Source organism: Rhinatrema bivittatum, chromosome 6 (genome assembly GCF_901001135.1).
Source record: "Rhinatrema bivittatum chromosome 6, aRhiBiv1.1, whole genome shotgun sequence".
NCBI classification, from domain to species: domain Eukaryota; kingdom Metazoa; phylum Chordata; class Amphibia; order Gymnophiona; family Rhinatrematidae; genus Rhinatrema; species Rhinatrema bivittatum.
In genome coordinates, this window is record NC_042620.1 from 255,402,266 (window position 1) to 255,429,017 (window position 26,752).

The window sequence follows — 26,752 nt, forward strand, 5'->3', positions numbered from 1 at the left end:
TCCAAATACCGGCTAACAGTGCACTCTGTCAGAGCACACTGTATTGTATCAGCCTGTAAGTTTGTACCTGAGGCATTGGAGGGTAAAGTGACTTGCCCAAGGTCACAAGGAGCAACAGTGGGACTCAAACTCTGGTCTCCTGGTTTGTAGCCTACTGCTCTAACCACTAGGCTACTAATGTCTTGGTTCTGATATCTTTGTCTTCTCCTCTGCAACCAGTTCCCAGATTCCTTGCATCCATCTTTCCTGAAGGTTGGACGATGGCCAATGTAACCCCATTATTTAAAAAGGGTTCCAGTGGTGATCTGAAAACTATAGACTGGCAAGCCTGTCTTCAGTGCTGGGAAAAATCGTGGAAACTTATAAAGAAGAAAATCACAACACATTTAGATAGACATGGTTTATTGGGACACAGCCAGTATGGATTTATCCAAGGGAAGTCTTGCCTCACAAATCTCCTACATTTTTTTGAAGGGGTTAATAAACATGTGGATAAAACGTGAACCGGTAGATGTAGTGTATTTGGAATTCCAGAAGACATTCGACAAAGTCCTACATGAAAGGCTTCTAAGAAAACTAAAAAATCATGGGATAGGAGGTGATGTCCTTTTGTGGATTGCAAGCTGGTTAAAAGGCAGGAAACAGAGAGTAGGATTAAATGGTTTGTTTCACAGTGGAAAAAGGTAAACAGTGGAGTGCCTCAGGGATCTATACTTGGACTGGTGTTTTTTAATCAACCTAATAAATGAAGGTTGACCGACGTGCCGCAAATGCGCAGTAGAGAGCAGCTCTACTGCGCATGTGCGGGCGAGCACGTCGGTCTTAGGCAGCGTAAAGAAAAAAAAACATGGCGGCGGCGGCAGCGGGCGGCGGCGGCAGCGGGCGGCGGTGGTGGCGGTAGCGGTGGCAGCGGCGGTGGCAGCGGGCGGCGGCGGTAGCAGCAGGGGGCGGCGGCGGTAGCGGCGTAAGCGGCAGCGGGCGGCGGAAGCGGCCAGTAGCGAGGGAGGGAGGAGAGAGAGAGAGGGAGGGACGGACTGAGTGGGAGGGACGGAGAGAGGGAGTGGGAGGGAGTGACTGAGTGAGAGGGAGGGACTGAGTGGGAGGGAGGGAGGGATTGAGTGAGGGGGAGGGACTGGGAGGGAGGGACTGAGTGAGGGACAGGGACTGGGAGGGAGGGACTGAGTGAGAGGGAGGGAGGAGTGGGTGAGTGTGTGGGAGGGAGGTAGGAGGTGGGGAAGAGTGAGGGGAGAGGGAGAATGAGGGAGAGGGTGAGAGACAGGGATGTGAGTAAGTGGAAGGGAGAGAGGGAGAATGAGGGAGAGGTGAGAGACAGGGATGTGAGTAAGTGGAAGAGTAAGAAGTTGTGGAGCAGAGAAAAAGGGAGTGGAGGAGGGCTGAGGGGGAGGGGATGGGATTGAGAGAGGGTGCGGAGTGACTGAGGGAAGGGGAGAGAGGTGGGAGTGACTGAGGGAAGGGGAGGGAGGTGAGAGTGAGGGGAAGAAGGCAGTGGGAGACAGAGGGTGAGTAAGACTGAGTGGAGGAAAGGGGAGGAGTGAACGAGGGGAAGGGGAGAGAGGGAGAAAAAGTGTAGAAGGGTGCTGTGTTAGAAAATGGACTGAAAACAAAATGTAATGTAGCCCGTTTTAACGGGCTTAACGGTTTGTATATTTATAAACAAGCCGTTAAGCCCGTTAAAACGGGCTACATCCCTCTGTCTCTCACCTCCCCCTCATTCTCTCTCCCCTCCACCCCCTACCTCCCTCCCTCTCACCCACTCCTCCCACTCCTCCCTCTCCTCCCACTCAGTCCCTCCCTCCCACTCAGTCTCACTCCCTCCCTCCCCCCTCTCTCCCACTCTCCCTCAGTCCCACTCCCTCCCTTCCTCCTTCTCTCAGTCCCACTCACTCTCCCTCAGTCCCACTCCCTCCCCCTCTCCATCTCAGTCCCACTCCTTCCCTCTGTCCCACTCCCTCCCTCTCTCTCCCTCCCCCCTCTCCCTCAGTCCCACTCCTTCCCTGTCCCACTCCCTCCCCCCTCTCCCTCTATCTCCCTCCCCCCTCACTCAGTCCCCCCCCTCTCCTTCCGTCCCACTCCCTCCCTCCCACTCACTCCCACTCCCTCTCTCTCCTCCCCTCTCACTCAGTCCCTCACTCTCTCTGTCAGTCCCTCCCTCTCTCTCTCCTCCCTTGCTGCCACCGCCGTTAAGCCGTTAAAAAGGGCTACATCCCTCTGTCTCTCACCTCCCCCTCATTCTCTCTCCCCTCCACCCCCTACCTCCCACCCACTCCTCCCTCTCCTCTCACTCAGTCCCTCCCTCCCACTCAGTCTCACTCCCTCCCCCCTCTCTCCCTCCCTCTCACCCTCAGTCCCACTCCCTCCCCCTCTCCCTCAGTCCCACTCCCTCCCTCCCACTCCCTCCCCCTCTCACTCTGTCCCACTCCCTCCCTCCCTCTCACTCTGTCCCACTCACTCTGTCCCACTCCCTCCCTCTCTCTCCCTCAGTCCCTCTCTCCCTCAGTCCCACTCCCTCCCCCCCTCTCCCTCTATGTCCCACTCCCTCCCTCAGTCCCACTCCCTCTCTATCTCCCTCCCCCTCACTCAGTCCCCCCCTCTCCCCTCCGTCCCACTCCCTCCCTCCCACTCACTCAGTCCCACTCCCTCTCTCCCTCTCACTCAGTCCCACTCCCTCTCTCTCCTCCCCTCTCACTCAGTCCCTCCCTCTCTCTGTCAGTCCCTCCTTCTTTCTCTCCTCCCTCGCTGCCGCCGCCGCCGCTGCCCACCCGCCGCCACCGGACGCCACCGCCCACCCAACGCCGCCGCCGCTGGACGCCGCCATGCCGCTGCCACCCGCCGCCGCCGCCGCCGCCACCCAATGCCGCCGCCGCCGCTGCCTCCCGCCGCCGCCGCTACCACCAGACGCCGCCACCACCCAACGCCGCCGCCGCTGGATGCCGCCATGCCGCTGCCACCCGCCGCCGCTACCACCGGACGCCGCCACCCAACGCCGCCGCCGCCGCCGCTGCCGCTGCCACTGGACGCCGCCATTGTTTTTTCTTTTTTTCTGACGCTGGCTCAGACCGACGTGCTCGCCCGCACATGCGTGGTAGAGCTGGTCTCTACTGCGCATTTGCGGCACGTCGGTCAAGCTTCGTTTATTAGTATAGATGATCTGGAAAGGGGTAAGACGACTGAGGGGATCAAATTTGAGGACTACACAAAATTCTGCAGAATCGTTAAATCTCAAGCAGACTGTGATAAATTGCAGGAGGACCTTGTGAGACTGGAAAATTGGGCTTGCAAATGGCAGATGAAATTTAATGTGGACAAGTGCGAAGTGATGCCTATAGGGAAAATAACTCTTGCTGTAGGAGTTACCATCCAGGAAAGAGATCTAGTGTTATAGTGGATAACAAAATTGAAATCGTCAGCTCAGTGTGCTATGGCGATCAAAAAAGCAATCAGAATGTTAGAAATTATTAAGAAGGGAATGGCAAATAAAATGATGGATGTCAAAATGCCTCTATATCGCTCCATGCTTGACTGCATCTTGAATACTGTGTGCAATTCTGGTTGCCGCATCTCAAAAAAGATATAGTTACACTGGAGAAAATGCAGAGAAGGGAGACCAAAATGATAAATGGCATGGAAAGACTGCCCTATGAGGAAAGACTAAAGAGGTTAGGGCTGTTCAGTTTGGAGAAGAGACGACTGGGGGGGGGGGGGGGGGGGATATGATAGAAGTCTACAAAATCATGAAAGGATTTGAACAAGTTAATGTAAATTGGTTATTTACATTCTCAGATAATAGAAGGACTAGGGGGGCACTCCATGAAGTTAGCAAGTGGCTTGTTTAAAATAAATCAAAGACAATTCTTTTTCACTCAGCGCATAGTTAAGCTCTGGAATTTATTGCCAGAGGATATGGTTACAGCAGTTAGTATAATTGGGCTTAAGAAAGGATTGCATAAGTTCCTAGAAGAAAAATCTATAAACTGCTATTAATTAATAAGCAATAGTAGCTTGAGATTTATTTAATGTTTGGGTACTTGCCAGGTACTTGTGACTTGGATTGGCCACTGGATACTGGGCTTGATGGACCCTTGGTCTGACCCAGTGTGGCATTTATTATGTACTTATATAACAACAAGGGCTTTCATTTAACTGCTCCACATGATTGCCTCCATACTTTGGAGAAGCTCAGTGAGGACAAGGGAATTAAAACCCCTGGTATACAGATGATTTTAATGAATGGTAGGAAATACATGTAAAACATCAGAGAAAAATGAGTAAGGAAGATTATCCATTGAAGGGAGATAAAACCAAAGTAAAAGAAAGTGAAAATGAGATGGAAAGTTTTATCCTATGGCATATTGACTTAGTCTCCAAAATATCTAATGTTCATATAATATTTTTCTTTTAAATTATTTAATGAATTTATTTTTAAATTAATTTAATATGTTCTGCATTTATATCTCAAGGAATAGACATATCTTCAATAGTCTTTGAATAGCTTAGAATAGAGAGGAGTTGAGTTGAGCGTAACTATAAAGAGAGATATAACAGATAAGATTAATTTTTTTCCCTTTAAAAGTTTAAAAGTATACTAAGGATTGATGATTCAGGTTCCATTTACATGGTGGATGTTTTTAATGTTGGGGAGGGAGGTTTGGAGAGACTAGCTCCTTGGGTGAAGGAGTAGTGTGAGTCAAGGTTAAAATGTTAACTTCGATTGTCAACTTGATTAATAGCAGTTAATGGACTTCTCCTCCAAGAACTTATCCAAATCTTTTTTAAACCCAGCTACACTAACTGCACTAACCACATCCTCTGGCAACAAATTCCAGAGCTTAATTGTGGTTGAGTGAAAAATAATTTTCTCCAATTAGTCTTAAATGTGCTACTTGCTAACTTCATGGAATGCCCCCTAGTCCAGCGATTCTCAACTGGTGTGTCGCGTGCTACTCGCAGCCGGCAGGGGCCGAAGAAATGAAGACCTGCACTGCTAGCCGCTGCCAGAGACCAGGCCGGTGGGGCCAAAGATGAGCTGTTCAACTGGGGGCCTTTGTGTGTGTGGTTTATATGTAAGAAAGGAATGGTGCTTCTGTGTGTGTTGTGCCTAGAGGTGGACCCTTGGGCGAGATGAGGTTGGAGCTTCCTATAGAGGCTACTTAAAGGCCCTCGTCATCGGGAGGCGGATATAGACAGCGGAGACCCAACCGGACCTTTACCTTTACCAGCCCTCATTCCCTGCAGGTTGAGCCCTTAGGTGCCAGGGCCGGCAGGACTTAGGAGCGGGTCTCCCTGAGGCTGGTCTATGCTCATGAGGCATAGGCAGGTCAGGCGGTCTGATGGTGGGGGCAGGCGGCGAGTAGGAGAATCTGAAGACAGGCCAGAGGTTGAGGCAGGCGGTTAGCAGCAGAAACAGAGAACAGGGCAGGCGGCAGATGAAGGCAAAATCCAGGGGTGAACTGAGTCAGGAACCAGGAGAACAAGCCAAGGGGTACAAGGAGCACAAGGAGGTAGGAATACACGGAGGCTGGAACACATGGAGGCTGGAACACACGAAGGCAACACGCAGCTCTAAGGCAGAGCGAGACCTGTTGCTGAGGCGAAGGTAAGGCAGTAGGAGCTGCCTTAAATAAGTCCCAGGGTGGTTCGCATCTCTGGGTCCTGCAGGAGGTATTTCCTGTTACAGCCCCTAAGAAGGGGGAGGTGCTGCGGCCGCGGCTGTCAGTGCAGGGACGGTGGGGCCGGCTCCCCGCCGTGTCGAGGAAGCAGAGGGCCCTGCCGAGCAGGAGTGGCGGTGGAGGCCTGGACCTGCCCGAGAGTTAGGTGTGGTCAGTCACGGCGTCCCACGGCTGGCTACCACAACAGTACCCCCTCCTCTAAACCCCCCTCCCCGGGCTTAGAGGAGGGGGTACTGTTGGATCTGGGTTCCCAAGAGTTCTCTTCCGAGTCGTACCCATCCCAGGCTATAAGGTACTCCCATTTTTTATTGTGGTGGCGGATATCCAATACTTCCTTCACTTGGTAAATTTCGTCTCCTTCAGAGGAGATTCTCTCAGGCTCGGGCAATCTCCGGGCTGGCCAAGACAGGATCAGTGGCTTAAGTAGGGGGACATGGAAGACGTTGTGGACTTCAGTGACCCATCATGACCGACGCACCTGGCAGGTCATCTGGAAGGTAGGACTTCAGTGACCCGGTGTGACCAACGCACCTGGCAGGTCAACTGGAAGACAGGACTTCAGTGACCCGACGTGACCGACGCACCTGGCAGATCATCTGGAAACAGGAATGGCGAGAGAGCTAGGAGTCGAATCCGGAACCAGGAACATCCGAGGACAAAGGCATCTAAAGAGAGGAGCCGGATGAAATAGGACGTGAAGACAGGACATCTGAAGATGAGGACATCAGGAACATCTGAAGACGAGGACCCAGGATCCGATGAAAGAATCCCCAACACCGCCGATGAAAGACCAGGAACCATGGATGAAGACAAGGGAATTCCCACGGAAAACAGAGTGCCTTGAAGAAGCGGATAAGAAATGTGGAGCCTCCTGGAAACGAAGAGCTGGAACAGCGGAGAATCCAGGAGCAGGCTAGCTCCTTGCAAAGGTGCTAAAGGACTAGAGAAGGGCCCTTTTATAGGGCTGAAGAGGAGACACCCTGATGACATCATCAAGTAGGGCCGCAGGGCTTTTCCCACCGCAGGTCCTTTAAATAGGCAGGAGAGGTACGGCTGCAAGCCTAGAGGAGGCAGGACCAGGGGCAGCGGTGGCGGCATCCATGCTACGAAGATGAGCAGGAGCAGCACTAGGCTGCAAAACAGTTCCCAGCATCAGCAGCTCCATGCCACAGGAGGAATGACGGTGGCGACCTCCAGGCCACAGGAGACGGCTGGCAGAGGAGGTAAGAGACTGCTCATGGCTAGGCCCATGGCTATGCGGCTAGGCTCGCGGCTGGGCTTTCGGACTTCTGCCTCGTCCGGATCACTCTCTTGGTCCACCTGATATCTCTGTTGGTCCCTTGCTACCTGCTTTGAACATCTATCGGGATCTACCATATGGAGGCTTGCCTAAGACCAGCTGGCCCCTGCACCCAAGGGCTCAACCTGCGGGGAACGAGGGCTGGTATTGGCGAAGCTCAAGTCGGCCTCCATCTCCCGGTCTGCTCCACCTCCCGAAGATGGGAACCCCACCTCGGGCCAAGGGTCCGCCACCTGGCGCAACAGGTTGCCAAGGCCATGGACTCGGCGGAACCATCCGTTCTCCAGGCTATTCCAGGCCTGGCTCCGAAGATCAAGGAAAAGCAGCGATTCTTGGAGGCATTGGCTACTTCCATAGAGTGCCTAAATGCCCGATTGGATTCACACCCAGTGGACTTGGTTGCACTGAAGGCCATTCCTGGGCTCTTTCTGAAGCTCCAAAAACTCCAGTCGTCCTTAGAACTGGTGGCGGCAGATGTGAACTGTCTTACCACTCGCCAAGACTCCCTGACCCAACCAAACACCTCACCACCATCCCCAGCGACCTCCATGCCGGCCTCTGATCCCGGTCAGGCGGTCATTTCCTTGCTGGCACTGCCCCGTTACATGGGAGACCCCAAGCAGTGTTGGGGATTCTTAAATCAATGCCATATGCATTTTATCCTCCAATCAGTGCTTTTTCCGAATGATTTAGTCAGGACGACCTTTATTCTATCCCTTCTGGATGGCAAGGCCTTAGCTTGGGCTTCCCCCACTGTGGGAGCGCTCTGACCCCTTGCTTTTGATTCTCCCACAGTTCATTTCGGCCTTTAGGCAAGTTTTCGAGGAACTAGGCAGACTTCCCGCTATGGGCTCTGATCTCTTACAATTACGCCAAGGGACTCGTCCCTTAACTGACTATGCGATAGAATTCCATACCCTGGCCATGGAATTAAATTGACAGGGGGACAGCTTACACGCCATTTTCTTGGAGGGAAACTTGTGGCACGAGAGCTTCCCACATCCCTCGAAGGCCTCATCGATCTCACGGGGAAGATCGACAGACAACTCCAGGAACGGGTCCGGGAAAACCGTTCTACTCAGAAGAGTCACCCTAGGGAACCACTCCTTTCTGACTACGACCGCCCCTTGCCCTCGGGGAATTCCTCGGAGGAACCTATGCAACTGGGTCGCCTTCGTCTCATGGACATTGAGAGGTCTCGTCGCCGCCATTTAGGCCTTTGCCTCTATTGTGGGAACTCAGGTCACCTGCTACGTCAGTGTCCAGAAAGGAAGATTACTCCATGCTGGGAGATATCGGAATCGGTAACCCTTGGTCTCGCCACAACATCACCTTTATTCCTATTGCCAGGCTCCTTGGAACAACCCCCCACCTGTTTTACCACCCAGGTCTAGTGGACTCTGGCACCTGGGGGAACTTTATTCAGCAGGAACTCGTGGACCAATATCAAATCAACACATATTCCTTGACACCACCGTTGGCTCTTTCCTCAGTTCATGGAGATTTCCTCCCTAGTTTGGTGACTCAGACTACATGGCCCCTTATGCTGAGAATTGGGCCTGATCATTCAGAACTCATTTCTTTTTATGTCCACAATTTGACTGGGTCATGGCCGATCTGATCTAGTGGGGGCCACAGTGCTCGGGATCTTGTCTAGAACCTATAGAGTCTCCCCGGTCGCTGATCGCGGCTACCACTTTCCTTAACCTTTTTCTCCCAAGCAAAAGGTCTCAGGAGACTCAGACTACACCTTGTTCCCTCCGGGAAAACATCAATCAGGCTGTCTTTACACACAGAAGGAACAGGTAACGCAAAGAACAATCAACCACAAAATCTTCGTAAAAGAACATAATCGAGCCATGAAAGGATTCGTATCCCTTTTGACTTACAAGGAAGAGGAGATTCAGATGCCGCATGCCCTTCTGCAACAAGAAAAAGGAAGAAGGCCTCCTTCTTCAGCTCTCTCCACCCGTCGGGACCACGGAAACGCCAAAATTGGTCTTACCCTGTCTGGGGCCCCGGCTATGGCTAGGAGCAACTTTGAAACGCTTGCCCCTCTGCGTTCAGTGGGAACTCAGTCTGCAGAACCTGCCGATTTTGACCCAGGGAATCATTTGAGCTTTGAATACAACATCCTAGACAAAGGACTCCTCCTTCAGTTCCATCAAGCCCATCCGGCAAACCCAGGCCTCCAAGAGGGGGCATAAAAGGGGGGGGGGGGGGTACTGTTGCATGTCCCAGCTGCAGCAGGCCTGTGATCAGGCCTACTTACCTCTGGCACCCGGCTCCAGGAACTGGCACGTCCTCACTGTTGGTGGTAGGCAGCCATCTGCGCTCCTGCACCCCCACTGTCTCCTCGGGCACTCCCAGTTGCTCCGCAGACCCCTCTAGCTCCTGGCAAGACTCCCCATGTGACCTGCAGGGAGACGCCGCCGTTCAGTGTCCTGCTTTCTCCTAGGCGCGCGTGCGCCCCATCGGCCTTTAAAGAGGCAGTGGCGGGAAACTAACCCGTGGTCCCGGATGATGACATCATCGGGCCCTGCTATTTAAGGCAACAGGTCTCCATGCTAGTCGTGTGCTCCATTGCCCATTCCTGTTCCTGACTTCGTTCCTGGTTCCTGTTCCTGGTTCCTACCTAGCCTCTGCCTTAGACTGATTACTGGCTTTGACTCTTGCTTCAGTGGACTATGCTCAGGACTGATTGCTGGCTTTGACCCTTGCTTCATTGGACCTCGCTCTGCACCGCCACCTGCCCTGACTCCAGCCTGTTCTCAACCACGCCTCCAGTGACTCCTCGGACTTGGCCTTCTTAGGTTTCGGCCTTCTAGTGCCCGGGCTTCTCTTGTCTTTGAACTCTGGTCTGTCTTGCCTGCCCGGGCTTTCAGACTCCTGCCTCATCCGGATCACTGTCTTGGTCCACCTGATACTGTTAAACAGTGGACCCTTGACCCGGCACAGAAGAACACCCACCTGAGGAACCGGGATGTCCTTCGTCACCGGAGGGTGGATATCCGGAGCAAGACCCCTCAGTACCTAGCAAGAGAAGGCAGACAGGTACAGGCCAGCGAGCCCAAGCCGGGTTCCACGCGAGGCAGGGGTCTGTGAAGATCAACTCCAATCCGGGTCCGGACAGATAGCAGGTGGCGCAAAAGTAAAGTCCAATCCGGGTCGAGGCAGGCAGCGGACAAACAGAGAAAAGTCCAATCCGGGTCGAGGCAGGCAGCAGGCAAACAGAGTCAAGTCCAATCCGGGTCGAGGCAGGCAGCGGGCAACAGAGCAAAGTCCAATCCGGGTCGAGGCAGGCAGGCAGACAAACAGAGCAAGTCCAATCCGGGTCGAGGCAGGCAGCGGGCAACAGAGCAAAGTCCAATCCGGGTCGAGGCAGGCAGGCAGACAAACAGAGCAAAGTCCAATCCGGGTCGAGGCAAGCAGCAGGCAAACAGAGTCAAGTCCGGTCCGGGTCTTGGCAGGCAGGTAGCAAGGCAAGGCAGCGTCAGGCACGGACCGGGTCTCAGCAGGCAGGTAGCAAGGCAAGGCAGCGTCAGGCACGGTCCGGGTCTCAGCAGGCAGGAAGCAAGGCAAGGCAGCGTCAGGCACGGTCCGGGTCGGTAGGCAGGTAGCAAGGCAAGGCAGAGTCAGGCACAGCAAGTCACACCAGGGCACAGCAAAGCACGGGACCTATTGTGAAGGCGTCTGATGCCTGCACTGCATCGCTTAAATCTCCCTCCCTGCTGACGTCAATTTCCGGGGCCGGCCTCGTCCTCGCGATCCTGCCCCTTTAAGGGGCGGAGCTAGCCGCGTCGCACCCGATGCCGTCCCGCGACGGCAGGACGTCTGCACGCTGCGAGCCGTGCTCTGGGGGGCCGGAAGGATGGCGTGCCGACTCGCCGGCGGAAAAGAGGTAGGGAGGCCCGATCGCATGCGATCGGGATCGGGCCTCACAACAGATACCTCTGCTGGTCCCTGTCTACCTGCTTTGAACACCTATTGGTATCTACCATTTGGAGGCCTGCCTAAGACCAGCCAGCCCTGACACCCAAGGGCTCAACCTGCGGGGAACGAGGGCTGGTATTGGTGAAGCTCCAGTCAGCCTCCGTCTCCTGATCTGCTCCGCCTCCTGACGATGGGGACCCATGGGGTTTGCCCTATGGGTAGCGCCAATCCCACCTCGGGCCAAGGGTCCACCACCCAGCGCAACATTGGTGCTCTTTACAGAAATTGTCATTCTGTAATAAAAATAGAGAATTACTGTATAGATTGTTGCAAAGTACATACATATAAGTACCCTTTATATTTTTCCAAATTTAGCCAGACTGGTTCTTTGTGCTGGTGTGGCTGTGGGCGGACTGCTTCGTATTATCATACATGGTGTGATTGTGTGGGGGGCGTCAAATTTTTGGGAAGCGGATCACAGAGAAATGCAAATTATTACTGAGGTCATTTTTACTATGTCTGCTAAACTTTGTTTTCTAGGTAGATAGGCTCTGGTAGTTCTTTCTTTCAGAATGAAGAAACTTACCTCCTACCTTTTGCATGCCACACACATGTTCCCTTATTCCTGTACATTGGCTCCTCAGTTGGATGACTGGAAATCTACAGTGGCAGAAATTGCCTCCGTGGAGCAAATTACTTTTCTGCATCGGAGACACTCTGAGGGATATGATCACATCTGTGAGTGAAGCTTAAATTGTACTTCTTAGCATATTATTTTGCTTTTGATGGGAGGATGGATATTCTTGGAGGTTTTTTGCATGGTCATTTTTGCCTTGCCCATTTGTTTTGCTTTGCTTTTTTCATATTTTTGTTGTGTCTATCTTGCTGAAAATGCTTGTATTTTTTGTGTTTTATAAAATAAAATTTATTTTAAAAAAGCAGTTGCAGAGCTCTGTGGATACCTTCTCTGAGCAATTTTCAAAGGGAAAAAATGTGCATCCATTCCCTTTGAGAATTGGTGCCAAATGCATGGGTAAAAGTACCCTTCAGACCACTGATTCTTGAGTCTGTCTCAATCTCTAGCACTATCTTTGGCCCTTTGCTAGTATAAGCACTTATTTATTTAACTGTGTCAGTTTCATTTTCTATTAGAAGAACCAAGTAGTTGCATTCCATTCACACAGGCTGTATCTCCCTGATGAAATCTGAGATGCAGTCAGGTATATAAGATATTATTATTTAGTTTAAAATATTTCTAACCCCCCTCCCCCCCCCCCTACCACCACCACCACCACTAGAGCAGTATACAATAAAATCACTAATATAGTAACATAGTAATGACGGCAGAAAAAGACCAAAATGGTCCATCTAGTCTGCCCAGCAAGCTTCCCAAGGTAGTAACTGCCACTCTGTGCAGGTTACCCCCATGTTTCTCTTAAGGGTAGTAACAACAATACAAATAAATGGAGCAAACAAGCAATGCAAAAGGCCAAAGAACAATAGCCATGCAAGGGCAAAAAAAACCAAAAAAAGTTACAGACTCATTCCTCAACCATTATTAATTCTCTGATGGAAACAACCAACCCTGGAGGTGCTTTCAAAAGGGCAAGTAATGTTCCTCTTCCTTAACAGAAAGAGGAATTTTCAATTCAAAGCCGAGGGGCTATAAATGAGAACATTCGCATCTTAACTTTCCTGACAACTTTTAAAAAAGGAGCATGTAACAAAGCATTTTGACAGGAACGCAGATTGGGGACAGGTACATAAAGGCTCAGTTTTTTTCTTAGGTATGCAGCAGGCTCAGTCCCTCACAATACCCTGAGCACCAGGGTTAGGATGTTAAATGGTCTAAAATCCACTGGTATCTAGTGCAATCGTCTCAATAATGGAGAGGACAAAACGCCTCACAGGCAGCCATAGATGGTTCTTACTGCCACACTTTTGATTGTTATTAACCTACATAAAAGCTTGATCAGGAGACCCATGAATAGACTATTACAATAATCCTAATGGGAGACAATCAAAGTCTGGATCACTGTGCTAAAAGAATATCGATTAAGCAAAATATGTTGGTAGCGGATCAGCCAGAGTTTACCAATGCTACTTAGGTTTCATTCATGGAGTTGAATCAAGACAAACACCCAGTGATTTTACCGCACCTTTGCCAACCCCAAGAACAAAATCGGGCATATGTCTTTTATTAACTTTGTTTTATGTCTAATAGTTCATCTTATTTATATTTTTATTGGATGTCTTGTATGAAATGTTTGTAAACTGTTGGGATGGCTAGCCTAAACGACGGTATAGAAAACCTAATAAATAATAAAATAAATAAATAAATACATTTCCAAATCCCCCACCCGAAGTAACACAGTTTTGGAAACATTCCTTAATTTATTCTCCAACAGCCAATCTGGGTGGCCCTTCTGATCAGAGAAAGTGATTCAGCCCTATTAATCAGGGGTCAAATGATCTGGATGTCATCTGCATAAACAAACCCTTGAATGTTGGGGGCAGGAGCTTCCATTTTTTAAATGAAAACAAGCACAATTTGTTTTGTTTCATTTTAAAAATGAAAGGAAACAAAATATTTTGTCTCTACCAAAAACACAACCCTATAAAGTACCCATGGACATTTCCACCTGGATTTTGTGTGGGTACTTTCTAAAGAGAAAATAAGATATGTAGAATTCAAAATGCAATCTGTGTATCATTTTCCTCTCCTGACCAAAACATTATCCCCAATTTCTTTTACAGTGAATTTTATTGCATAAGCCACCTATATCAAAGCTTCCCTTTCCTCTTCTCTGGGAATGATTTTTTTCCACCTTTTTAAACAATAGTACTCTTTCTATCTCAAAGTTTCAGCTCAGTACTATATAGGAGGGGGTCCCCCTTCCTGGATCACCACAGCGTTGTCCCTGAAACAGTGGTATCCCATGTGGCTGTACAGGTCACGCAGCTTAAGGCCAGCCCTGCAAATTCTCAGACTCTCTGCTGTCCACTGCCTCTTCACCTCCCCATCTCTTCTGTCTTTCATCTTTATATCATGCCCTTCAACCTCCCCTCGCCATCTCTAACCTCCATTTTCCTATTCCTTTTCTACCTCCTCACTTCATTTCACTCTCAGCCTCTTGCTTGCCTTTCTTATCTTCTCTAGATCTTAACATCTAAGCCCTCTATCTAGGCTTTTGTCTTCCCTCAATAGGCCTGATTTTAAAAAGCATTTACAAGCTTAAAACTGGGTTTTACTCCAGTAAATGCACTTTATTCAGGTAAGTGGGCTTTTGAAAATTGGTACAATATATGCCATTGAATTATCCATAAGATTTATTTATTTTATTTATTTAAAATTTTTTTCTATACCGTTGTTAAGTTAAATACCATCACAACGGTTTACAGAAGGGCACGATAAAGAGAAATATGGGTGGTATAGATTACAAATTACTCGTGTGCCATCATAGTACGGTAACAATGTAAAATATTAAACTAGGTGTGTAAGTTAAACCTGATTGTTAGGAACAAATTAAGCAGTTTGATTTTAACATTAATATGCTTATGTAGGTTACTAAAAACTTCTAGCTTGGTGCATCCTTATTGCTCAACTATTTTTCTCCTTTTCTTTATCTTTATAAAATGCTTGTTTAAAAAGCCAGGTTTTCAGATTAGTTTTGAATAATTTCAGATTTGTCTGTAGTCTTATTTCGAGTGGCACTTTACACTAGTAAATGGCTTTTGATATAATAGTACTTACATTTATATGTGTAAATCCTTTTGAAATTTACCCCCTTAGTGAACTACAGTCTTACTTCATCCCCTTTCAGTCCCTTTTCCCTTCTCAGTTTCTCTTCTTCATCTCTCTTCCAGGGTTACCCCAGGCTCCTTCATCCTTTCCATCAGTGCTCCCCCCACATCATTCATCATCCTTCAGTCACTGAAGGGTATATTTCATCTTGTATTATCATCTCTCCTGTATTTCTGTATATACAGGAGAGATAATATACAAGGATTGGATATCCAGCATTTACCAAAGATTGGCTTGTAAGTAACTTGAAAGTTAAGATAATTATAATTTTCTCATGTTCTCTTATTTACTTTCAGTGTATCACTCTAGTCCATTTCTCATTCTTACTACCTATATCTCTGAGTCCATGCTCTGTCTTTCTCATTCTCACTGTCTCTCCTCTTTGCTTTTTCTCATCGTCATTATGACAGAAAATGTCTCACCCAGGCTGAGTAGAATCAGCAACAGCTGAAGAACAGATCTCTGAAGTCCCATCTCTAGGCTTTAGACGGAGTCCCTCACCTCTGGTTTATGTGATAGGAAATACTAGAAAGATCTTTTAAACCTATTCCTCACCTGTCAGACTGGTTCAAAAGCAAACCCGTGACATCTGAGTACTATTTTTAGGCAACTGTCAAATATGCTACCATCCCTGTTTCACAGAAAACATTTAGGCTTGTTCTTCAATGTAATTTTTATAAAAATATAAAGGTTTGAAGTTTCAGCCCTGGGGCAATTCCTAAACGTAGAAACCTGATGGTAGAAAAATACCATAAGGCCTATCCAGTTTGCCCATTGACATCAACTGCTCAGCTTTACAATTTCTACCACTCCTTCAGAGATCCTCTGCACTTGTCTCATGATTTCTTGAATGTAGATACGGGGGCGGATTTTCAGAGCCCTGCTCGCGTAAATCCGCCCAAAACCGGGCGGATTTACGCGAGCAGGGCCCTGCGCGCCGGGAAGCCTATTTTACATAGGCCTCCCGGCGCGCGCAGAGCCCCGGGACTCGCGTAAGTCCCGGGGTTCTCGGAGGGGGGCGTGTCGGGGCGTGTCGGGGGCGGGTTCGGTCGTCGCGGCGTTTCGGGGGCGTGTCGGCAGCGTTTTGGGGCGGGTACGGGGGCGTGGCTACGGCCCGGGGGCGTGGCCGCGCCCTCCGTACCCGCCCCCAGGTCGCGGCCCGGCGCGCAGGAGGCCCGCTGGCGCGCGGGGATTTACGCCTCCCTCTGGGAGGCGTAAATCCCCCGACAAAGGTAAGGGGGGGGTTTAGACAGGGCCGGGCGGGTGGGTTAGGTAGGGGAAGGGAGGGTAAGGTGAGGGGAGGGCAAAGGAAAGTTCCCTCCGAGGCCGCTCCGAATTCGGAGCGGCCTTGGAGGGAACGGGGGGAGGCAGCGCGGCTCGGCGCACGCAGGCTATACAAAATCGATAGCCTTGCGCGCGCCGATCCAGGATTTTAGTGGATACGCGCGGCTCCGCGCGTATCTACTAAAATCCAGCGTACTTTTGCTTGAGTCTGATGCGCAAGCAAAAGTAGGCTGATCGCGCTTCTTTTAAAATCTACCCCACTGTCTTTATCTCCACCACCTTCTTTGTAAAGAAATATTTCCTTAGATTACTCCTGAGTCTACCCCCTTTCACCCTTATCCCATCACCCCTCATTCCAGAGCCTCCTTTCCATTAGGCGAACTAGATGATCACCTCCTGTGTACATTGATTCCTAAGTTGGGTGTTTAAATGTCTGTCATATCTCCCCTACCTCACCTTTCCTCTAAGATATACATGTTTAGATCTTTGTCTGTCCCATATGCTTTACAATGAAAACCACTGACCATTTTAGTAGCCACCGTCTGGACTGACTGTCTTGTTTATATCCTTTGGAAGGTATAGCCTCTAAAATTGAAAATAGTATTGCGAATGAGGTCTCACAGGGCAATATCACCTCACTTCATTCCTCCCCCTATGCACCCAAGCATAGAGAGAGGAATCACCTCCTTAGGTGATTTAGACCCACTATGCTATTCCCAGGGGCAGAATAAAGGGACATAACCAGAGCAACGATAGACATAGGAAACAACTTTTCAAAATGATTGAGGGTGCTAAACTCAGCACAAAGTATCTCCTCTCTCCCTTGTTGAAAAAGGAAAAAAAGTATTACTTTTATATAGTAAAGGAAAATGTGTTCCTTCACACAACACTTTTGCTGATTAAAATAAAATAACAGTCTGAGTCAGGGAGATTCCAAAATGGCCATTCTAGCTTGACGTGCATGAGATCACTCCTTCAGATCCAGGAATTTGCTTTACTATGCCTCACTCTGGCAGGAAAAGGAGAGCCAGAGAACGGGAGGCATTATCTGAAATTCCCCAGTTTGTTATTTTGGGGCTGATGGATGCTCATGTTCATCAGGGAGGCTCTGTTCTGGTAGTTCGCTTGCTGGAGGCTGACCGGGAAGAAGTTTTACCTGGCTTCCTCCCTGAGCTTTCAATCTCTTTCTCCCTGGAGGAACGTTTTGCCCCTATTAACCTGGCGGAAGTGCGCGCATTGAATCTGCAGCAGGGACAGACGCCAGCCAAGGACGCCAAAGATGCCAGGGACCACATTACTACCACAGGTCCAACAATGTTTGCTTTAGAGCTGATTGAAGATCTTAGGGGTGCAGGGGACTCAACAGACAGCGTTGCTTCAAGGCATTTTGGAGATTCAACATCGGAATTGCCTATTATTCAATCTCTAGAGCTGGTAAGACCTCCTACAATTACTATTGAAACAATTTTGGATACTCTTCAAGTTCTAAATAACAATATTACCAACCAGATAAAGCCAGTAGTTAAATATTTAGGTTCTCTGGATGGTCGTGTGAAAATATTGGAATCTGAGATTTCTGTTAATAAAGATAATTATGGATCTCTTAAAAAAGATATTGACAGTGTATCTGATTTTCAAAGAATATGTTAAAGGAGAACCAGTGGCTCACTTCAAGATTAGAACATTTGGAAAATCAAGTACGGGGGAAGAACCTTTGTTTCATCAATTTTCCCAAAGATTCCATGGTTGCCCCTAAAGAGATGTGGAAAACATATCTGGTAGATATTTTGAAGATTCCAGAACAAGTGTTCCTTCTTGTTTCTAGAGTATATTATATTCCACCTTTTATGAGAGTAGCTGTGGAGCATAACGATATGCAGGCTCTTTCTCCCATTGAGAAATCATCATTGGATGTTACAGCTATTTTGGAAACCTCTCAGAAAGATTTGGTCAAACCAGCTACTTTAATTGTTTCCTTTTTGATGGAGTCAGATTGGGATTGGATCCTTAGAATGTTTTATTGTCATCGTTTGGAACTTTTCCTGAATATGAAAGTTTGTGCCTATCCAGTTTTGGCTAAGCAGACTCAGAAGAGGAGAAGGCAATTCTTAATATTTAGACCAAAAGTTCTGGAACTAGGAGCTTTTATTTATTTTAAAGTTTCCTTGCAAATGTATTATCAAGTATCAGAATGCCTCTTATACTTTCTTTATACCATCACAGTTGTCTGCATTTCTGAGTAACAAAGTTTCTTCCATACCTTGTTCCTCTCCTAATGTCTAATTAGGACATATATGTGTGTATGATGTTTGTTTATGATTTTTGGCCTCTCAAGCTAGTACTTTTTCCTTTATTTTGTGAAAATTTTCTTGACGTTGTGACATTGGAATCTCTTGAATTGAGGACTTGGGATTTATATGTTATTTATATGTTATGCCAAGCATACCCTGTCTACTCACTACCTATAGTCTCTCCTTACAGCTCAACAGCTCAGAGATCGTGGTTCCAGTATCAGAGGGTCTTCAGCCCTGCCAGGCATATCAGCTCACTACTGCCACTTCTGGTGGTTCTACTTCCAGTCTAATAAAGAAATATCTGTGTTTGTCTCAATACTCCAGCCTAGCCAGTGGTCCCTCTTAGGGATATGAATCGTTTTTTGATGATTTAAAATATCGTCCGATATTTTTAAAATTGTCATTAATCGTTAAAGAGTGCGATACAATAGAAATTCCATCGATTTATCGTGAAAAAATCGTTAATCGGGTTAATGCACACTAATGGGAGTTAGGACACAACCTAAAAACCCACCCCGACCCTTTAAAACTGCTCCCTTAGCCTCCACCACCCTCCCGACCCCCCCAAAAAATGTTTTAAAATTACCTGGTGGTTCAGCGGGGGACCTGGGAGCGTTCTCTCGCTCTGTCGGCCGATAAACACAAACCCCACCCCGATGCTTTAAAACCGCTCCCTTAGCCTCCACCCCCCTCCCGACCCCCCCAAAAATGTTTTAAAATTACCTGGTGGTCCAGTGGGCCCCGGGAGTGACCTCCCGCTCTCAGGCCGTTGGCTGCCACTAATAAAAATGGCGCCGATGGCCCTTTGCCCTTACCATGTGACAGGCTAACCGTGCCATTGGCTGGCCCCTGTCACATGGTAGGAGCACTGGACGGCCGGCGCCATAAGAACCTGGCAAGTACCCAAAAACTAAGCATTATACTCACAGAAATCAATTTAAAAATTGCCCTCCCCAAGAATAAGTTTATGCATGTGCATCATGTAGAAAGGGGCAGTTTATAATTAATAAAGGCACTTAAAAACAGTGGAGGAGAGAGGGAGGTTGACCTTTATCTAGAGAGTTTATATCGAAACAGGGTGGGAATGGTGACACACATCTAGTTACATAGTTGATGTAGCTTGAAAGAAGATTGGTGGTCCATTGAGTCACAATTTTCTTATTATTATCTGACAGCTTTTTCCAGAGAAACTCAGAAAAAGTACAGACTGTGCTTCCACAACAATTCTGCAGTGCAGTGAGAAAGCCAGAAAGTTACTTTCTGCCCTCAAAGTCCTTGAATCAGCGTTTTCTGTCCCCTCCAGTCTACATAGGAATGTAAGGGAGTCAATATTCAGAACTGGCCAGTTAAGTAACTTAGCCGGTTAGAATTTATCTTGCTAAGTTATGATGTATATTCAGCTGCACAGCTATGCTACTGTGAATATACACATATAACTGTGCGCTTAGCTGTATAAGCCTAACCGGCTAAGGTTAGACCTGCTCTATGGCACATCTAAGCTTAGCCATACAGCTTATGCAGCTAAGTCTGAGTATCGGCAGTTAGCCGTATAAATTGTACGGCTAACTCGCTATATCCCGATCCGCCCACATCAAGCCCACTTCTTTATGTGGCTAACATTTTAGTTGTATAAGGGAGTGGGACATATATGGCTAAGCAGCAGCTGCTGATCGTGGGCACATATTCAGCAGCCGCTACTTAGCCATATAAATCCCGCTTATCCAGCTGAATAAAGCTAAATGCGCAGTCAGTAGTGACCTCTACATATGCCATGCTGAGTCAGGTCCACTGAACCAAGCATCCTGTCTCTGTCCGTGGCCAATCTGGGTCCCAAATACTCAGCAGTTCACAAACAGTAGATCCATTCCTTGAGAGTTAGCAGGTGTGTCAGTGAGCATGTGAATGAGGATGAATATGTGTGTTAGCAAGGGTGTGTTTGTTTATGTTTTCATGGTATCTCTATTCTGTATTTGGTGAGGGTCTGTGTTCTACATGTATAATGAATATGTGTGTTAGCGAGTGTGTGTTTGTTTATATTTTCATGGTATCTCTCTTCTGTGTGAGGGTCTGTGTTCTACAAGTATAACAGACATGAGGTATTCTGCTAGAGATTAATTTCTGTGTAGGGATCTATGTCAGCCTGGCTTGTTCTGTTTTCCTAATAGGAGGTGTATTGTTGTTTTAGGGCCTGATGGAATATTTGAAGTACTGGTTTTTCATAGGCAGGTTTGAGTGCTGTCGGTTAGTGTTGTCTTGGTTTGGAAGATTTACTATTTTGTAATTGTAATTCAGTTTACCTAAGGCTTTCCAAGGGCCAAGCCCTTTTTACTTTTTTACAAGATTTTCTGGTGGACACCACAGCAATGCACGTAAATCTATTATACAGGTGTTGTAAGTGATATTTTTGATCAGAAGCAGTATTATGAATGTTTTTTCATGTAAAATCTGTAATCATGAGAGGGCCTAGGATGGAGAGGAAATAATTTTTGTGTGTGTGTGGCGCGGCATTAAAGAATTACAATTAATGAAGGCTAAATATTATTTTGTGTTGCTTCTTTCATTTTCAAAACAATTCAGTACTGAAATCTTTCCAGATTTATTCCCCAGAGACACCACCAGTAAAATCTCACTTTTTGGCCTCGAGTCTCACTTATTGGGACACTGAATCTCACTTTTTGTGATGAAAGGGCAGGGTGGACAGTGCAAGTTAGGCAATTAGGCCAGGAAGGGGTGGCAAGGGAGGGAAAATTTGTTGATTATGTCATGGAGGGGTGGGAGAGGCAGAAGGAAAGGAAAGTGATTATGCAGGGATGGGAGGAAGTGAAGTGGATGTGCATTTACAGAATCCCCTGCTTAGATTGTCACCACACACCACTGGTGCCCAAATATTAATTTAGCTGGCTAACATCTGAGATAAACCTATTAATATCAACACCACCTAACAGCGATATATAATTATACATCAATCAAATGGGGAAACAATACTGTTCAATCGCTGTACTAAATAGTCTTTAAATACCAATTGATCAACTTATTACTTATATTGTGAAATGTTTTAACTTTTTATAAATGAATGAACTTTACAGCCTACATGTCTGTGGTGAAAATAAATTTTATGCTCGCTTCTCATAAAGCGACACAGTGCTTTTTGGTATGTGTATACATTCACTATTAAACATTTTTTAGGAATTGGTTGAAAGTTTCATATACTCGTGTAGGCGTCCCTGCACCAAAAATGCATATATAATCATTAACTTCCACCCTCCTCTTTGTGTAAAATATTTTTATGCAAATAATTTTTTTTCTTTTTCTTTTAATGCTAAAATCCTGATTGTATTATATGACATCCAATAAGGCTTATTTCCATGATTTCTTTCCCACAAATTGTATATCAATTAGTTGTTTACTATTATGAAATAGTGAATACCTTGTCCCTTCTGTTTGAGATCTGTTGTTAAAGTCCCGACATGTACATGTTTCAGATGTAACCATCTTTCCTCAGGGGAGTCTACTCTATAAAACAAAACTACAACAGGTAGGTCATTACCACACTGTCCTTTGTAGAAAAGCTGTGTCCCGAGAAGTCCATTAACGGCTATTAATTAAGTTTAGTTAAGGAATAGCCATTGCTATTAATTTTATCAGTAGCATGGGATCTTCTTAGTGTTTGGGTAATTGCCAGGTTCTTGTGGCCTGGTTTGGCCTCTGTTGGAAATAGGATGCTGGGCTTGATGGACCCTTGGTCTAACCCAGCATGGCAAATTCTTATGTTCTTATAAATATCTTCACTGTTCTTCTTATATTCCTCCGAGTTCGCTATTCATAATGTATCCAAATCCAGATCCACTCTCAAATGTTCTCGTCAACGCTGGATGTCAACTGACCCAGTACAAAAACGGATCCCATATAACCACTGCCTTCGCATGAAAATTCGCCAATCCAATGGCTTTTACGATCTTAGGAGCCAATCATAAGTGACCATGATGTTTAACATATCTCTCGCTTTATTATAAACTCCCCCCCCCCCCCCGCCTTGACTGCAGTGCTATCAATTTCCCCATGTGTAGGCTTTAAAGTTCATTCATTTATAAAAAGTTAAAACATTTCACAATATAAGTAATAAGTTGATCAATTGGTATTTAAAGAATATTTAGTACAGCGATTGAACAGTATTGTTCCCCATTTGATTGATGTATAACTTCTGAGATAGTCAGTTCAATGCTTTTGAATATGGACCTCCAAATCTTTTCTGATGGAAAGGAAACTGTAAAACTAGGAGTCACGATATGAAAATCTAAGGGGGAAGACTCAGGAACAATGTCAGGAAATATTTTACTATGGAAGAGAGGGTTGATGCATGGAGTGTCTCCCCAGAAGAGAAGGTGAAGGCAAGAATGGTAGTGGAAGTCAAAAGGGCATGGGACAAATACAATCTAGAGAATGGAAATAAGAAAATGGGTAATTTTTCTATTACATCCATATTTACATTTAGGCATGGAGGTGGCTGAACAGAGCGACAGTTGCTACTACCATTTACAGAAGGCTTAGGGGTGACCTGCACAGAATGCAATTGCTACTATACTTTACAGAAGGCTTGGGGGTGGCCTGCATAAGGTGGCAGTTTCTACAACTCTTAACAGAAGGCTTAGGGGTGGCCTACACAGGGTGGCAGTTGCTACTACCCTTAACAGAAGGCTTGGAAGTGGCCTACCACCACAATATTCTCTTACCAAGACATGTTTTTGAAAAAGGCAGCTGATACTCTTCCACCTCACTGGTCTTTCGACTGTGCCATCAACTTGAAACCCAATTCCAGCCACAGTGGGTACACCCAGAGGAAGGGTGTACCCACTCTCTCTAGCAGAAACTAAGGCCATGTCGGCTTATATTCACGAGAACCTGGAGAAGGGGTTTATTCATCCATCCAAGTCACCAGCAGGAGCCGGATTCTTTTTCGTGGGTAAGAAGGATGGATCCCTTTGCCCATGTATAGACTACTGTGGACTTAATGAAGGAAACAGAGGGTGGCTCCCCGCCGTGAGGCGGGGAGGAGTAGGATCGTCAGCGGCCTCCTGGATGCAAGGACAGGCAATGGGTCCGGCTGTGCCGAAGGAACGTTGACAGCCTCTGGACCACTGAAGAAGCCGAAATAGAGGGTGACAGGCCTCCTGCGGTTCCAGCCGTAGGAGGAATCGTAACAATATCATTGTCTGAACATGTCTGAGAAAGTGTTTATGACTGAAGTAATGCAAGAGTGTGTGTGTATGCCAGTTTTTGAGAGAGCAAGAGTGTGTTCGAGTGAGTTGCCCATCTTCCCCCGCTTTCCTCCAATCTGCACCAATCCTAGGGTGACCAGGCTATGCTGATGCCACTGCGCAATAACATGGTTCTAGCTATTTTTTACCCAATCTGGAGACTTTTCACAGTGGATCTAGTGACTTCAAGTAGGAATTAGCAATACTAATGCCCAGTTTTTTGATACCATTTTCTAGCTCTTGCTTGAGTGAGTGTGTGCTTTTGTATTCTGATGCAGAAACCAGTGGAGGCAACACAATTTTTACATGGAGAGAGTGAAAACACTTATTGGTAATGCCTAGCTTATTTGGAAGAGTCCCTGGAACAAATCATGGGGACATCACTAAAGAGAACAGCCAGCCTTTGGAAATCCCATCATTTATCTCACTTGCAAGAACTGAGTAAGTGACTGATCTTGTTGCTGATAAACTGTGCTGGTCTGTGCTAGGAATGAATTTCATATGCTGAGGGGTTTGTTGTGCTGCTATGGATATTTTGGGTTTTACTACTGTCTGCTTACTTTTACTGTGGAAGCCTGTGGAAACATTTGAACTTACTGAAGACACCCTATTTTTGTGTTGAATAAATTTGGCAATATTAGAAACACCAATCCAAAGTGTCGATTGAACTGTTTTTCTCAGGGTTTGGGTTCACCTGAGTTGGAGTTTGCCAATGAACCATAACAAATCAGAAGAAGCCAATTACTTGCGGAGTTGTCTGGTCATCCTCAGAGGGGGTGACATTTCCCTGTGCAATAAAGAAATACCTCTGGGCCTGATCCTCTAGTCTACACCATAGGCACAGCCACTTTTCAGAACCTACTGACTAGGCCAGGATTGGAACCCTTCAGCATTTGGTTTTATTTTATGTATCATACTTGGGATTACACAAGTAAACTATACAGACCACACAAAAATGAAAAGACTTGTTGAGATTTCAACTGTAATATATTGAGAAAGGCTGGAGCCGACAAGACTCTTTCATTACTGGAATTTTTAAAAAGAGGTTCTTTGCCATGAAATGATGGTGCACAGGCAAATTCTCAAAGTGATAAATAAGTTTGATGGATTCAGTCACTGATCCTCTTCCCTCTGTTCAGAGGTCAGGTCTAAGCACACTTGCAGGTGCTGTTCTGAATCTGTCTGTGCCCTCAAGACTCTGCTGGAGGCCCCCAGGAATTCCAAAGCCATCTGGATGTGTTAGATGGTCTCTCAGGAGCCCGGTGTCAAAGCAATATATCCCCCCTAGGCTGCGGGTGGTTTTAACACCCATCCCACAATGAGGAAGAGAAAGAGGAGGTTGGACTTGGTGCTGCTGGAGTCGTTTGTAAGGTGCAGGTAAGCCTGGCTGTTCACTGCAGTTGTGATGTTCACCTTCATCACATTGTTCGCTACTTCTGGCACAACCTGCTTGATCCATTCTGTATAGGCGGTGACCTCTGTGTAGACACCAGGGCGATTCACCCAGGCACAACCTTCTCCAAAACTGACAATGCCGGCCAAGAGCCAGACTCCATCCTGCTGGCAGACAAGGGGACCCCCAGAGTCACCCTGGAAATACAAAAAGAAAACTGTCATCCTTTTCTCTCCATAATGACACTCCCTTTTATGTAACAGAATCACTCTGTTTTATTTCTGAAAAGTAAAAGTCACATTTCTGTCTGAGATGTCAGAGAATCCCTCTTATTAATAGCAGAATTACTCCAATGTAAGTGATTCTCCCTGGGAGGAGCTCACCTGGCATGAATCCTTTTTTCCTTGTTTATAACCTGCACATATCATGTCATCTTTGATTATCCTTGTACTGGGGTCTACACTTGAGGTAATGTGGTAGAGCTTATCACAAGTTATGGTGTCAATTAGGGGGATCATCACCTCCTGGAGAGTCATAGGGAATGCGAGATTCACTGGGGAAGGAAAAAACAAAATATAAAAAATAAGGCAATATGAGTTACTATACCATGATATAATGGTGGGGTTTGAGTGTACAGAATAATTCACAAGTCTGTTGTACAGCACAGACACTGTGGGAAATGCACTGATTGGTTTTGTGTTAGAATAGTCCACTATTCTATTCTACAGCATGGATACTGTGAGAAACATGCTCCTCGGTGCTGTGCTAGAATATTCTACACTACACCAGCACCACCACGTGAAATGTGATGATTAGTGCTACGACAAAATAATCTACTGTTTTATTTTACAGTGCTGATGCTACGGGAGATGCATTGATTAGTGCTATGATAGAATATTCGACTGTTGCCTGTACGTACCCGGATCAGTCCAGACTGTGGGTTGAGCCTCCTTTCCAGCAGGTGGAGACAGACTAAACCTTGAAGGATATCCTATATGAGGACAGAGCCTATGCTATAACTCCCCAGTATTCGTCTGTCTTCAGCAGGTGTTAGCAGCTCACCCTTCGTTCTCTGCTTTAGGCTAGTCAGCCTTTCTTTCTTCTTTCCTCTTTCCTCATGGATCAAGCAAGTACTTATTCTTATTTTCCGTCGTAGTAAGGAATTTTTTTCTTTAGTGATTTTTTCTTTTCTTCTGTGGGAGACGGTTCTGTCTTCCGGCTCTTGCCGGTCTCAGGGGGGCTTTGCCCCTTGTGCGCTGCATAGCCTGAGTCCGTTCCGCTTCCAGGTGTGGGGACCGAGTCTCGTCTCCCCCTCCCGCTGGCTGCCGAGAGGGTTTAGAACCCGCTGCTGCGCTCAGTTTAAAAAAAAAAAAGTGAATAAATATTTAGAAGAGGAATTTTCACTTTTATTATAAGTTGCAGGTATTCCCCTACCTCTAACTTATTTGCAGCAGTAGACCAGTATTTTTTTCTTTTGCTGGTCTCAGGAGGCTTGAACCGGCAGCCAGACAGGCAGGAGTCAGCAGGATTCCCCCCTGCTTCACTCCTGGCCCCCAGGCTGTCAATCAAACTTTTTCTCTGCAGCCTTTTTTTTTCTTCAGAGCGGCTCTCTCTTTGCCACGGGCAGGCAGCCTGCCTCTTCTCTGCCAGCCCCCATCGAGTTTTTTGCGAGGGGGCTTCTTCTATGCCTCCCTGCCGGGTGGGGAAGGTCCCTCCTCGGCAGGGAACACAAATTTAGCCCGGGGATCGACTCCCCAAAGCTTGGCCAGGCCGTTCCAGGGTCGGGAAAACCTGGGAATGG

At 47.1% G+C, this 26,752-nt stretch overlaps 1 protein-coding gene across 1 annotated transcript in view; it reads right to left on the minus strand.

The window, feature by feature from the left end:
* The window catches only part of LOC115094691 (transmembrane protease serine 9-like), a 98,952-nt gene that overhangs the window by 30,793 nt on the left and 41,407 nt on the right, over positions 1 to 26,752 (minus strand). The window contains exons 6-7 of the mRNA XM_029607942.1: positions 25,335 to 25,504; positions 24,845 to 25,148 (exon numbers count right to left, since the gene is read on the minus strand). Coding sequence (XP_029463802.1) covers positions 24,845 to 25,148; positions 25,335 to 25,504 — 474 coding nt within the window. The remainder of the gene's footprint in view (positions 1 to 24,844; positions 25,149 to 25,334; positions 25,505 to 26,752) is intronic.